Consider the following 13,933-nt stretch of genomic DNA (forward strand, 5'->3'; position numbering starts at 1 on the left):
GTGAAAGGTAGTTTCAGGGGTCTCCTGACAAGGTGATGTCTGGAACCCCAAAGGAGGTTGGAAGTGAATGAGGAAGAGTGGACCTTGAGAATGCCAGGAGGGGTGGGTGGGATTGGGCAAGAAGCACAGTAAGCAAAGGGGGGTGGCGAGAAAGGTGAGAACAGATCAAAGCGGCAAGGTGCCCAAACATCAAGGGAGTGTCGAGAGGCAGCAGGAGAGTCAGATGTCGCAAAGTGGTTGAGGAGGCTGAGACCATAAAGGAGCCCTGGATTCGGGCAGGGGAAATGGGCAAGAGAAGCATTTCGTCCCCTCCTGGTACAGAGGGTTTGCCCACCCCTGCAGGATGAGCAAATACAGGCTGAGCGCCCCGAGGGACCCTGTGTCTCACACAGGGCACACTCGGCCCCTGGCACAGGCACCCAGGTCACTCACAGATAATGTTGGGAGCATCGATCAGGTTCAGCAGGTCGTCGTCCTCCTGGTGCTGCGTGTACTTGAGCCGGGACCGCTGGTGTGCCACGGACAGCACCTCCTGCAGCACCTCGATGTTGCGGAGCTTCTTGCACAGGCTCACCTCCCTCACCGACTCCTCATGATGGGCAATGGCTCTGCGCAGATGGGACTTGCCTGCCAACAGAAAAGCAATGCCATGGGACATGGGTCCTAAATTGCAACGCATGTACCTCCAGGAGAGCCAAAGTGCCCAAGGATCAGCCCAGAGAGATGGACATTCTCTCTTCTGAAGGATCTGCCTGGACGGCTGGAGTCCCTCTTTTTTTTTTTTTTTTTTTTAAAGAGGGCACAGCTCACAGTGGCCCACGGAGCCCCTCTTCAATGCATATGCATTATGCTCACTTATGTCTATAAAACATCCATTCAGCAAATAGTTATCAAATATTCCAGGCACTAGAGAAGGCAGTGAACAAACACTAGGCTCAGCGTTCATGGAGTTTTCAAGCTAGTGGTTGAAGACAGATAATTAACAAGCAAAATAACATGCAATGGACTGTGTGGCAATAAGGTTATGGAGAAACGTAAAGCAGCGTAAGGCAGATGTGGCCAGAGAAGAGTGGGAATGGAAAGTTGCTCTTCTCTGATGGGTGATCAGGGAAACTCTGTTTTAAAGGAAACTTTTGAACAGTGCCCTAAGGAAGTAAGGGAACTGCCTTGAGGCTATCTGATGGAAAAGCATTTCTGAAAGAAGGAACAGCAAGTATAAAGGCCCTGGGGCAGGACCATGCCTATGTGTTCGAGGACCACAAGGAGCTTGGGGATGTGGCTAGAGGGAATGACAGTGGCTGAGAAGGGTAGGGAATGAGGGCAGAGAGGAGCAGGGGCTGGACCGTGTCCAACCTTCAAGTGCAGGGTGAGGACTTCTGCTCCTACTCTGGGTGACATGAGAGCCCATTAGGGTGTGAGCAGAGGAATGATGTGGCCTGACTTTGAATGGACTATGAAGAAGCAAAGAGGAAAGCTGGGAGACCAGGTGTGAGGACACCGCAAAACACTGGGCAAGCTGTATAACCTCTCTGGGCCACTGTTTCCTCAAATGAAAAATGGAGATCATACCATACCTATCTCAGGATTGTGTGAGGTTTCAGCAAGTCTGTGTTTGTTTAGTAAACACTATACTGTGTTTCCCCGAAAATAAGACCTAGCCTGACAATCAGCTCTAATGCGTCTTCTGGAGCAAAAATTAATATAAGACCAAGTATTATGTTATGTTATGTTATGTTATGTTATGTTATGTTATGTTATGTTATATTATATTATATTATACCTGGTCTTATAGTAAAGTAAGACCGGGTCTTATATTAATTTTTGCTCCAAAAGACGCATTAGAGCTGACGGTCCAGCTAGATCTTATTTTCGGGGAAACATGATATGAGTGTAGCTTGGACCAGGGTGGTAGGGTAAGAAGTAAGCAGATTTGGGTTATGTTTACTGGATAGTCAATGAGATTTCCTAATCAAATGTGGACGGAGAGTAAGTCCAAGGTTTCTGGCCTGCACACCTAGAAGGATGCATTTGCCATCACTGAAATGGGCAAACTGGGGGGGGTGGCGTTGGGGGGCAGGTTTGGGTAGTGGAGGAATGCAGGTTTGCACATATTCACTCTGAGACGTGGCAGAGACCACACCAGGACGATTCATGACCAGTTAGTTCTCAGGTGTGGCCTGAGAATAGGAACCACCATGTCCCTCCACAGTAGGATGACCAAGGGCCAACCCCAAGAACCACGAAGGTGCTGAAAGATTGTCAAAGCTCTAGCTTCCCTGTGGGAGCCGGGGCCCTCGCAGAACCTGTGAGAACAAGTTCTGGAAGCCCACTGAGGTTAGGGGACTACCCCTCATGGTTTCTGAATCCAGAGGGGACACAGTAGACTCAGGACCCCAGTCTCCAAGTCCTGCCCTGGGACCTGCCTGGGGGTGTCGGTGAGCAGGACCAGCTGGGCACCAAATGGGGCACGAGGAAGGAGGAGGAGAGGGAGCAGGAGAGCCCATACGCACCGAGCTGTCGGCGCTGATGAGCGTTTTTCAGTGTGGCCAAGGGCGTCAGTCCTTCTGGCATGTGTTCATAGAGCTGGGACAGGCACTTCTCCTGGTGGTCCTCATCTGCACCAGGCTTCACTGCAATGAGAACCGGGGGGTTAATTCCTTCTTGTGGTTGTGGCCATGGGCTCTGGAGATGGCGCTGCAGACCCACTTAGAGATTTCTCTTTCACCCACATCTTCAGGTGCCTTTCTTCTCCAGTTTTACAAGGCTCTTGGGATAATAGGTCTCCTTTGGGCCCCTGGACCCACCCCAGGCAACCCAGCCCACAGGTCTTTGCACTCAGAGCCAGGCACACGCTAGGGGCTCATGATGTGGCTTTGAGGCCCCTCTCTCGACCTCCTCCAGGCCGCCCACCTCACGGAACCTCCCGGCACAGCCCCACCTCAAATCTCTGGTGGCCTCCGTGCCTGCACCCTCTCTGGCACGTGTGCCCCTCTACCCTCACCAAAGCAGTCAGTACTACCTGACCACTTTCGGCCTCCATCCCAGAGCTCAGACTGTGTTCTTGCTCTAGCTGTCCTTTCTTGTTCAGCTGGAAAAGTACTTCTTAGAGTTCAAAGTCCAACTCAAATGAGAAACTGCCCACTACTACACCAAGGAATCCAACTGCTGCCTCACTGCTGTTTCCACCACAATTACTGAAGCATTGCATTTCCACTGGCTTACATGACTTGCCTTGCCTAATAGATGACATAATCATACTAGCAGTAGCAGTTAACACTTTCAGAGAGCCCACCATATACTATTTAGCTTTGCATAGCGGCACTCAGTTTTCATAACAGCCATGCGATACAGGTTCTCTTCATACCCCCATTTTAGAGATGAGAAAACTGAGGCACAGAACAGCTAAGTAACTTGCCCAAGATCACACAGCTAGTCAATGGCAGGGCGGAGAAATGAACCCAGGCAGTCTGCCTCCAGAAGTGATCCTTTTCATTACTCTGGGGCTGCCTCGATTAGTACTAATTACAACAAAAGCCCCACCTGACTTGAGATCAAAGCTAAGACTAGGATGAGCAGAGTAAGGCACTCAAGTCGGGCTAAAAGTTTGAGGTGCCCAAAACTCAGCAATCGAGATATGTAATATTTTAATACAAGCTTCCAAACATCAAAATCAGTGCAAAAAATTCCATGAGAAACAAAACACCCAAATTCCTTTTTGCTTCAGGCTCCACTGTGGCTCAGCACAGCACTGTTACCGACCCCTGTCTTTATTTAAAATGTTGATCACCATGAAATTTTTTGTATTAATACTGATTCATTTTAAATATCACCATACAACGTTATCTTGATTACTGAGTTTTGGGGCATTCCCTTAGATTTTGTGCCTGAGACTGAAGCCTCACTTGGCCTAGCCCTGTTCTGGATTCCAGGTGAAAAGTCATCTCCATGAAGCTATTTGCTCCATCCCAGGCAGAATTAACACTTCCTCTCTTCCTCCCACAGCAGGAACGTATAACCCTGAATCCCAGCCTGGCCTGTGTGACAGCTGCCTAGGCCATCTGTCTTCCCACCACCTGTCCCCAGGCTGTGAGCATCTCCAAGGCAGGCAGACAGCTCCCATCCAGCTCATTGTCTCCTGGAGGCAGGAAAACCACAACCCTGAGCAAAGCCAGAGCCTCCAAGCCCCGAGCCTTACACTGGTGGTCGATGAGCAGGGTGGCTACAAAGTAGTGAGCCAGGGCTCCGTAGTGGTGAGCCTTCACGCAGGCCAAGCTGGCCCAGGAGTAGGGGATGTTCTCTTTCACGGGCGCCTGGCTCATGGCTGCGTGCAGCTGCTGATAGACCTCTCCCACCTGAAAGAGAAGGGATGTTGGGCAGGGGAGCCTGGCACAGGGGCCCTCACGCACCCAGGCTACGGAAAAAGAGCCCTTTCTTCTATGCAACAGCCCCTGCCAGAGTCCGCTCCAGAATCTGGGAGCGACTCCAAGGGTTCTTCGTGCTGTCAGTGTCAGAGTTAACAGGGAGATCAGGCAACTGTCATTATGCTGGTTTTTAGGCTAAGCTGCAGATGGAATCAGTGATCCGTATCTGAAACATCAGGACTTGCCAAGAAAATGCAAGGCAACACTCTGGCCTGGGCAGGCATGCTGCCCAGGTGCTGGGCCGGCTGCCATGGGAAGCCCCTGTTGGTCCCAGTGAGGCCACACCGACGCATCCCACCCACCCCTGAGAGTCACGGGAACCAGGAAGACTTACCTTGGCAGCCTCCTGAGCCACTTTCACCAGCATGAAGAACTCATTCCGTAACCCAGGAAGGCAGAGTTTCTCAAACACGCTTTCTTGGGCCTGTGCAAGCATCATTTTGACCAGCACACTGAGCATGGCGGGACTCATGTCATAACTTGGTGTGTGAGTAAATGTCTCTTTCAGGTAGTTTAAAACCCCTACAATTGGAAAGTTTTTGCACATTAGTTGGGGATCATATTTATTTCACCTTGCTGTTCAGAAATAAAGAGAAGGACAGAAGAAGAAATTTAAAACTGGTATCCTGGAGCATCTTAAAAAATCTGGTTCTCGATTACCATAAGAGCCAGCAATTCCACTCCTAGGTATACACCCCAAAGAATTGAAAGCAGGGACTTCAGCTGATACTTGTGCACCAGTGCTCTCTGCAGCATTATTCACAAAAGAAAAAAAGGGGAAACAACTCAGATGTCCCTTAACGGATAAAATAGCTAAATGAAATGTGGTATATGCATACAGTTGAATATTCTTCAGCCTTAAAAAGAAGGCAATTCTGACACATGCTACAATATGGATGAAGATACTGTGCTAAGTGAAACAAGCCAGTCACAAGGACAAATATTGTATGATTCCACTGAGACAAGGTATCTGGAATAGTCTGGAATTCATAGAGATAAAAAGTAGAACAGTGGCTGCCAGGGACTGGCAGGGAGATGGAATGGAGAGTTACTGTTTAATGGGGACCGAGTTTCCATTTGGGATGATGAAAAAATCCTGGAGGTTGACAGTTGTTGCACAGCAATGAGAATGTACTTAATGTCAATGAACTGTACTCTTAAAAATGGTTAAAACGGTAATTTTGTTATGTATCTTTTACCATAGTTAAAAAAAAAAAAAATTGGATTCTCTTCCAAAACATTTACAGATTTCCAAAACATTTAGGCGTGTTATCAAGAAAGGAAACCAGCCTGCTCCGGTCCATTCCAGTCTCTTCTGGGACAATTGTGAGAAACTCCAACCATGACCAGGCATTTGATGGAGGCAAAAGCAGAAAGCAGGCAGAAAGACTGAGGGGCTTTCGGGGGAAGCTAACACTTCACACCTGGGTCATTCAGAAGTTGGGGGCTTTTCCCCAGACCCAGGAAAGATCATCTCAGCCCAATCCAATGGAAATTTTCATGCTGTAGCCCTCAGCTGACTTTTTTTATGCTTTAGAAAATTAACTGTCACAGCATAAACTGACAATCAACCTGGAGCTAAAATAAAATCTCCAGCCATGAATCCCATCTAACTGGTTCCTCAGGTTTTGTCACAAAGCACAAACCGCCCTGTAGAAGGACGACAACTGCTGCAGGCTGTTTGCTCCCCTCTGCGATTCCTCCACTCTATTCTCAAGCTTCATATCTGTAATCTCAGAGACAAGTCACAAAGTCCACCTGATAAAGATTCCTCAGAAAGAAAGATGAGCCCAGAAAAGGATTTACAGTGAAAGAAATCAACTCCCATGCGGAATCTTAGCGTATTGGTTCATCCTGAGGGATCAATCATTGAAACACAAGCAAGTCCATAATAAGTGAAAACGGCAAAGCTATGCTTCTTCACAGCCCTGCAGAGCAACATGAGATACTCAAGGAGGTTCTCTGGCAGGGGAACACCCCCAAGCAGAGTGATGAGGGCTGCCACAGAAGGAGACCTGTGGTGCCAGCTCGGGGGATCGTGCTGTGGGCTGTGCTGGGGTGCTGCTTTGGCTGACCACTGCCCACGCCGCTATGCCTGACACAAGTCCTATTAGAGGGGAGCGAGGCAGAACCCTCGATAACCCGTGAGTGGCACCCGGCCTGGCGACCCTGGGTCCGCTATGAGTCAGCACTAGGCGTTGCTTGACAAAGGGCCGAAAAAAGCAACCTCAGGTGGGCAGGCTTCATAGAATGAAGAACATATAAAGGCATAATAAATAGTAATAGGTACTAGTGAGGCACACTTGGTTTAAAAAAAAAAAAAAAGCATACGTTTTCACTAGCTGGTAAAACGGACTCTGTTCTTCAATATAGTGTTCAAAGTAACAGTTCATTCACTGCCATCCTTGGGGCCACTCATTTGGAAAAGATTAATTGTTAACCACAGGATTCACTGTGCCCATGAGCCATAACCCAGACTGAGCCGACAGGGTTTAAACCATTAAGTAATTCTCTTGGTGGGAAATGACACCAGCGCTGGAAACTGGCCTGGCCTTTTCAGGCCCATGCGGCCTGGAGAGGACCCCCAGATCCACTTCGGCTGGGGTACCCAGTGCCAACTGGCAGCGCCAGGATTCTATCCCAGCAGCCCTCTTGGAGACACACCTGCAGCTCTCTGAAACGCGTCCACCGCACTCTCCAGCCCAGCTTGCACCTGCCGATTGCACCGGGTCCCGATCTGTGTGTAGAGGGCTCCAATGTTAAACAGAATGCTGGCCTTCTCCAGTAGCAAGTTCTGTTGGCTGACTGGGACACCAGTGAGGGAGTCATACCTATTTAATATAAATGTGTTATGAGAATAGGGATTACTTGGCTAGTTAATGCCACTTTGGGGTGAAAAATGGACAAAATCTGTTTCTTGAATAAAATTCAAAGACGCACATGCAATGAGGCTTTCATTTCCAAACAAGGTGATGGGCCAGGTCACACTGAAGACACCCACAAGCGCACACAAAAATAAGGTTTCGCAACCAAGAGGTCTGTCAGTAGGTGAATGGATAAACAAGTCGTGGCCTATCCATTCGGTGCATAACTATCGCACTAAAATGAACTAAGCTACTGAGCCATGACAAGACATGGAGGAGACGTTAACGCATATTGCTAAGTGAAAGAAGCCAGGTCTGAAAAGGCTACATACTGTAGGAGTCCAACTCTATGACATTCTGGAAAAGGCAAAACAATGGAGACAAAAAAAGAATCAGTGGTTTCCAGGGTTTCAGAGAGGGATTAGGGGGGAAGACGAATAGATGGAGCACAGACAGTTTTTAGGGCAGGGAAACCACTCTGCATATTAGAACAGTAGATACATGTCATACATTTGTCCAGACCCATAGCACGTACAACACCAAGGGCGAACTGTAATGTAAACTGTGGACTCTGGGCAATCACGTGCCAGTGGGAGGTTCATCAGTTGCAGTAGAACGCACCTCCACTATGGTGGGGGATGTTGGTAGAGAGGGAGGTTGTTGGGGTGTGGGAGAGGGGGCATAGGGGAAATCTCCGTACGTTCTTCTTAATGTTGCTGTGAACCTGACCTGCTCTAAAAGATGAAGTGTTTTAAAAATACAAGGCTTCTCCTAAATGAAATACAGCAATTACAAACCCCTCATAATCTCTTCTGAAGTCTAAAAGGATTCAGGATTTGTTTTAAAGTTCACACGTCAATCAGCAGGTAGACACACAACTTCTCCCTAATTTGAGGCCTGGGAGAAAGCCCCTTTTCTCCCTTCACCAGAGCAGACAGCTAGCAGCATCTTTACAAAGCGTGATCCGCTTTTCCTTTCAAAAGGAAGGCACCCTATCGGCCTGCTGTGGTAAAACTGTCACTCTGAACGTGCCCGTTAGCTATGGGGATTTAGTCTCCTCTCACCCACACGCAGCACCTCTGACGTATTTCAACAACATTAATCTTTGAAAATACCAACGCTAGGGAAGAACCAAATGTTCTGCTTCCGTTTTTAAATTCGATCTACTTCTGTTTGCTGCTCTTGTCATTGGGACAAAACGTGATTCCCACCCTCCACCTCAGCCCAGTCCCATCGGGGACAGGACTCTTGCTTCCTGTTACCGGTTAGTTCCACCTCAGAGCCCTGGTGTTTCTCTGATGATAAAATGAGCACCCCCCCCCCAAAAAAAGTCCCTTTTTGTCGGCTCACTTGTTCTGAGAATCAAGAAGGCAAGGTATGTTGGAGCCTCCTCCCCCTTGGGTCCCCTTCACAAACCAACAGCTGGTTAGCTACACGTCCTGGGCTCTCCTGCATAAAGGGGACATTAGAGAGAGGGACCTGCAGAGCAGAGGAGCCTCTGTGGTGCCCAGGCTCCAAGCTGTGACTGAAAGGGGGACAGCAACAGCACAGGCCCCAGGCACCTACCACGTAAACAAGATCCCCATCTGTCGGGTGGGCGAGAAAAATCGGCTCTCGACAAAGCCCAGCTGGATGAAATAACTCATCAGCAGTTCAACTCCGGCCTCATCCCGGCTGGGTGTCCGACAAGCCTGCAAGGACAGGAAACACCGAAGGGGTGAGCAGATGAGAACAGAGTAGACGGCGCATCCTGGAAGGTGCTCACATATGCTACATCTGTGGAGCTTGGGCCCTGCTGCTGGTATCGTGAACTCTAGGAGGGAAGGAAAGGGCTGGGGTGAACTCAGGAGTCCCAGAATCCAGCCTCAGACATGCCAGCGGGCAGGTCTCTCGCCTGCTCTTCTTCTGTGGCAAGTGGAATGGATGATTCGACAATCCCTCCCGATCCCCTCCAACCATCTGCGCGCCTATATGACCTCAAGTGAGCAATTATGGGATATTCTGAAGACTCAACAAGCTCTAGCAGCCATCCTCCTCTCCCTGCTGCGTGCAAAACCATACTTGTCTCAGGTCCATAAGATCTGCTATTTCATCTTCATATAGGTAGCCATCTTCACTGTAATGTTCCAGAATAAAATCCTGTAAGAAAAATGAGAGAAGACACTGTAAGGTGTGATTCAAAGCCATAAATAGGTAGGAGAGTAATGTCTAATGTGTTCCCTTTAGAAATAAATGTAGAACACACGAAAACTTATGGGAGATTGTATACCACAGTGATTTTCTGAGTGATGGGATTTATTTTATCAATTTTTAATGCACATTTTTAAATTTTGCTTTTGATGCTCTGGTAACAAAGAAAGCTGAGTAACTTTTTTTCTTTTAATGTCTTTGCGCCAATTACATGACCTATTCATTAAACGATTCTGGCAAATGTCACAGATAATCAGGGGCTTAGACCTTCGTCTTTAGGGCTGTCCTCAGTACCCGGGCAAAAAGGAAACTGGCGTCTGGGGACTATTATGATGATGGTACCGTCAGGATCTGCGATGAGAACCTTTGTGAGAGCAGCTCTAGCACTTCCACAAATGAAGTACCCCAGCGAGACCCCCTAATGGGGCCCACAGCCCAGTGTTTGACAAGTGCCCTGTGAGTTCACTCAGTCACGTGACACAGCACATGCCCTGTGCCAGGCATGTTCACACAGCCAGGGTTATACATCTGTGCACTAAACAAAGATCCTGCCCCATGGAGCTTATATTCTTGCAGGGGGCACAGATAATACGTAATGGGCCCAAACAAATAAGTAAATTACATCATAGATTAGAATATGGCAAGTATTGTAGGCGGGGGGGGGGGGAAGAACACTATAGGGGGTATGGTGAATTCGTTCTTGCACAACATCTTCCATGAGTGCTGGCTCTCCTTGGTGGCAAGAAAGTTGAGGAGATAGTGCAATTATGTTTTCTCAAGTACCCGTGAGTGTACTCTTTACACACCTTCTACGTTAAAGCTCCTCCTGCTTTTTGCACGTTCAATGCAGATCTACACACACACGCACACACCATATCCCCTCACCTTACATAAATGGGACTGTACTGAATAAATATACACCTTTGCTTTGCTTTGTTTTTTAAATTGGCAATGCATCAAACATTTTCATTTGCTATACAATAATCTATAACATAACCTTTAATATGGTCATATAACCATCCAATGTAATAAACGTATTTAAGCTATTTATTCAACAAGTACATTTAGCCCCTACTATGTGCTAGCCAATATGCACCATGAGTCTTCACGCCCTCTTGTTGAGCATTAAAGTCATTGGTACGTTTTGCAATGAAAGATAACACCACGTAAAGGTCATCCCTGTGTCCACGTCTGATTGGTTCCTCAGAATAAACCCCAAGAAGAGGTCTTGCTGGGCCCGAGGATATGCAGAGGCTCCCTGTTTTTTACTCTGCTCATTTTTACCCACGTTTTCTTTTTGTTTGATGATGCCGCCACAGATTTTATTCATGATTTTACTTAAAAAGCTGGTGTTTGGAATCAGCTCTTCTAATAGGATGATTTGTGACATTTGCAATGGTTTTCAAATGTTATTAATTCTGTTATTTGTGACACTAATTCCAATGAGGATGAGGAGAAGGACAAAGTTTATCTCGAGCTTCTCAGATGACATCCCACGAGCCATGCTAAGGGCCACCATTCAGGTGATGCACCATTCAGAGCAGCACGTTATTCTGTCAACCTCCACTGTGGACACTGGCAAGAATTTCCTTAAAAGGAGAGAGGTGGTGCACACATTTGTGCAAACTGACCGATGTGAGTGTAAGGACAGGGCTATTGCCGTGGTGTGGATGGTGCGGGACCTGCAGAGTCAATAGAATCCCAGAGCTGAAGGGTCAATGGGGAGAAGGAGCTCTGGAAACCTGGAGAGATGGCTACCGGCCTTCCCTACGCAAATGCAAAAGGAAGCCAGCTGAGGGAGCCTGGAATTAAATGCCGGACCTCCCTCTCCTACCCTCTCATCTCCTGATGCTGCTCCGCCCCTCGGCCACACCCAGTGGGAAACCACAGAGCAGGAGCTGGTTTCGGCCTCCCCAGACAGAGCAGGATGGAGGATGGTGGGGTAGAGCGGGAGGAGGGAAAGACACCATCCAGCAACACAGCTGGATTCTCTACACACAGTTCAGGGGAAATTGGCTACCCATTTGGTGAAAATAAAAAGTTATAGGCTTACACTTTACTTTTTACCCCAAAACAAATTCTAGACAGATCAATGATTTGATGTTAAAAATTTTTAAACAAAGCACGTAAAGAAACAACAGCAAAATATTTATGACATCTTGGTGTGGAGAATGCCTTTCTGAACAAGTAAGTCATCAAGGCAGAACTGTAAAGGGAAGGACTGATATGTTTAATAACATAAAATCTGTATGAAAAAAATATATACATATTATACTTTTAAACTTGCTTATATAACAAAAGTTAAAGGGAAGCATGTACTGAGAGAAATATTTGCAATGTATATAACCAAGGGTTAACATCCTTCACATGCAACACAAACTCTTGTTAAGAAATAAGAAGAGTAGGGCCGGCCCGGTGGCTCAGGCGGTTAGACCTCCTAACTCCGAAGGCTGCCGGTTCGATTCCCACATGGGCTAGTGGGCTCTCAACCACAAGGTTGCCAGTTCAAGTCCTCGAGTCCCGCAAGGGATGCTGGGCTCCGCCTCCTGCAACTAAGATTGAACCCGGCACCTTGAGCTGAGCTGCCACTGAGATGCCACTGAGCTGCCACTGAGCTCCCGGATGGCTCAGTTGGTTGAAGCGCGTCCTCTCAACCACAAGGTTGCCGGTTCGACTCCCGCAAGGGATGGTGGCTGCGCCCCCAGCAACTAGCAACTGGACCTGGAGCTGAGCTGCGCCCTCCACAACTAAGACTGAAAGGACAACTTGAAGCTGAACGGCACCTTCCACAACTATGATCGAAAGGACAACTTGACGTAGAAAAAAAATGTCCTGGAAGTACACACTGTTCCCCTTCACCAACAAAATCTTTTAGAAAAAGAAAAAAAGAAATAAGAAGAGCAATAATACTAAGGAAAGCAAAAGACAGAAGCAGTCCTTTTGAAAAGGAGAAATAGAAGGGGCACATAAACACATGTGAGAATGTATTCAACTAGTACCGATCAAAGAAACGTAAATTATAATAAAGTATTGCTTTTGCCTGATTTCACAAAAACCAAAAAGGTAGTTTTAAAAAATCAAAATGATGAATGACATTGTAACCAAAGGTGCAGGGAGATCAGCAGTCACACACAGATGGGAGGACGGAAGGCAGGACCACTTCCCGTGGGTAACTAGATACTATGTATCTTTGACCTACCAAATCCACATCTAGAAATGTATCCAAAGAGAATATTCAGCCACCTGTACAGAGATGCTCAGCTGACAATAGCAAGAACTTTAGCTGCCTAAAGAAGGAAATTAACAGCTACCTTGTACAGCACAAGGAGACACCATGCTGAGCCCTTATGGATGGGAGGAGACATACACCCTCATGAGGCAGGTCCCGATCAGAGGAAGAGGCCGGGGGTGTCCAAAGATTAAATGCTGAGCAAGTTACAGAGCTCAGTGGGGAGGGGTGGTGGGCTCTGAGGGATCCCTACACGTCTTGGTATTTTCTGAACATTCTGCAATACTGTTGTTAATCAGAAAAAGAAAGCTCTATTTAAAAGCAAAAAGAAAGAAAGAAAGAAGGAAGGAAGGAAGGAAGAAAGAAAGAAAGGAAGGAAAGAAGGAAAGAAGGAAGAGAGAAAGAGAGAAAGAAAGAAAGAAAACCCAACTTGAATTCTCTGGAAAGGGAATTTATTTTGATGGTGCTCTTAATGAGGCCATTTTAAAACCTGTTTTAAAATAAAGCCCAAGTCACATCCTGAAGCTTTACTGACCATTAAATATCACACAGACACACACGTCAGATTTGGAAGACACCTTGGATTGCCCTCATTAAGTCGGCCAAACTACTCCTGTGGCATCTGTCTGTGTTATTCTCAAGCACAAATGTGGAAGGGAGAACATCCCTTAACATTCTCATTTTTGTATGATTGACATTTGAAGAGTCCCTTTTAGGCTAAAATGACATGGTTGGAAGCCGCAGCTGAACAGCAGTTGGCCATGCCTAAAATGTGATTTTTTTTCACTGCCTTTAATGTGGAATTCATCACGTGATATGTTTGAGTCCTTACAGATGCCCATAAAATTCCCAAGTTTCTCTAAGAGAGTCTCCCTTTAAAATGCCTGCACTCTTGCAGGTCTGGCACTGAGCAACAAACTGATTCTTAAGGAAACTATTCTACAAGAGTAACTGAAGACATTTCCACAGACAGGATTGTCTGAGTCTCACAGGTGCAACCAGTGTCACATTTGAAAGTTCATGTTGCCTGCGAAAAGTTGGCATGAAGCTGCAGCTCCTGGATTGTTTACTCTCCAGATAATCAAATTTCTGGTGATCCTGGGTCCTGCAAGACAACCAGCATCCCTTCTCAAACTCACAGGGACTGGGACCACCATTTAAACAAGGCAACAGGCAAAAAATGCTCTGACTGAAAGATCTTCTATTAAACAATTCACAGTCTCTGCTCC

At 47.1% G+C, this 13,933-nt stretch overlaps 1 protein-coding gene across 1 annotated transcript in view; it reads right to left on the reverse strand.

Moving 5' to 3' along the window:
- RHPN2 (rhophilin Rho GTPase binding protein 2) overlaps positions 1-13,933 on the reverse strand; it is a 48,088-nt gene that overhangs the window by 8,108 nt on the left and 26,047 nt on the right. Inside the window, exons 5-11 of the mRNA XM_033128867.1 lie at positions 9,347-9,424; positions 8,852-8,976; positions 7,086-7,252; positions 4,756-4,943; positions 4,196-4,352; positions 2,511-2,630; positions 433-627 (exon numbers count right to left, since the gene is read on the reverse strand). Coding sequence (XP_032984758.1) covers positions 433-627; positions 2,511-2,630; positions 4,196-4,352; positions 4,756-4,943; positions 7,086-7,252; positions 8,852-8,976; positions 9,347-9,424 — 1,030 coding nt within the window. The remainder of the gene's footprint in view (positions 1-432; positions 628-2,510; positions 2,631-4,195; positions 4,353-4,755; positions 4,944-7,085; positions 7,253-8,851; positions 8,977-9,346; positions 9,425-13,933) is intronic.

This window comes from Rhinolophus ferrumequinum, chromosome 15 (assembly GCF_004115265.2).
Source record: "Rhinolophus ferrumequinum isolate MPI-CBG mRhiFer1 chromosome 15, mRhiFer1_v1.p, whole genome shotgun sequence".
NCBI lineage: Eukaryota > Metazoa > Chordata > Mammalia > Chiroptera > Rhinolophidae > Rhinolophus > Rhinolophus ferrumequinum.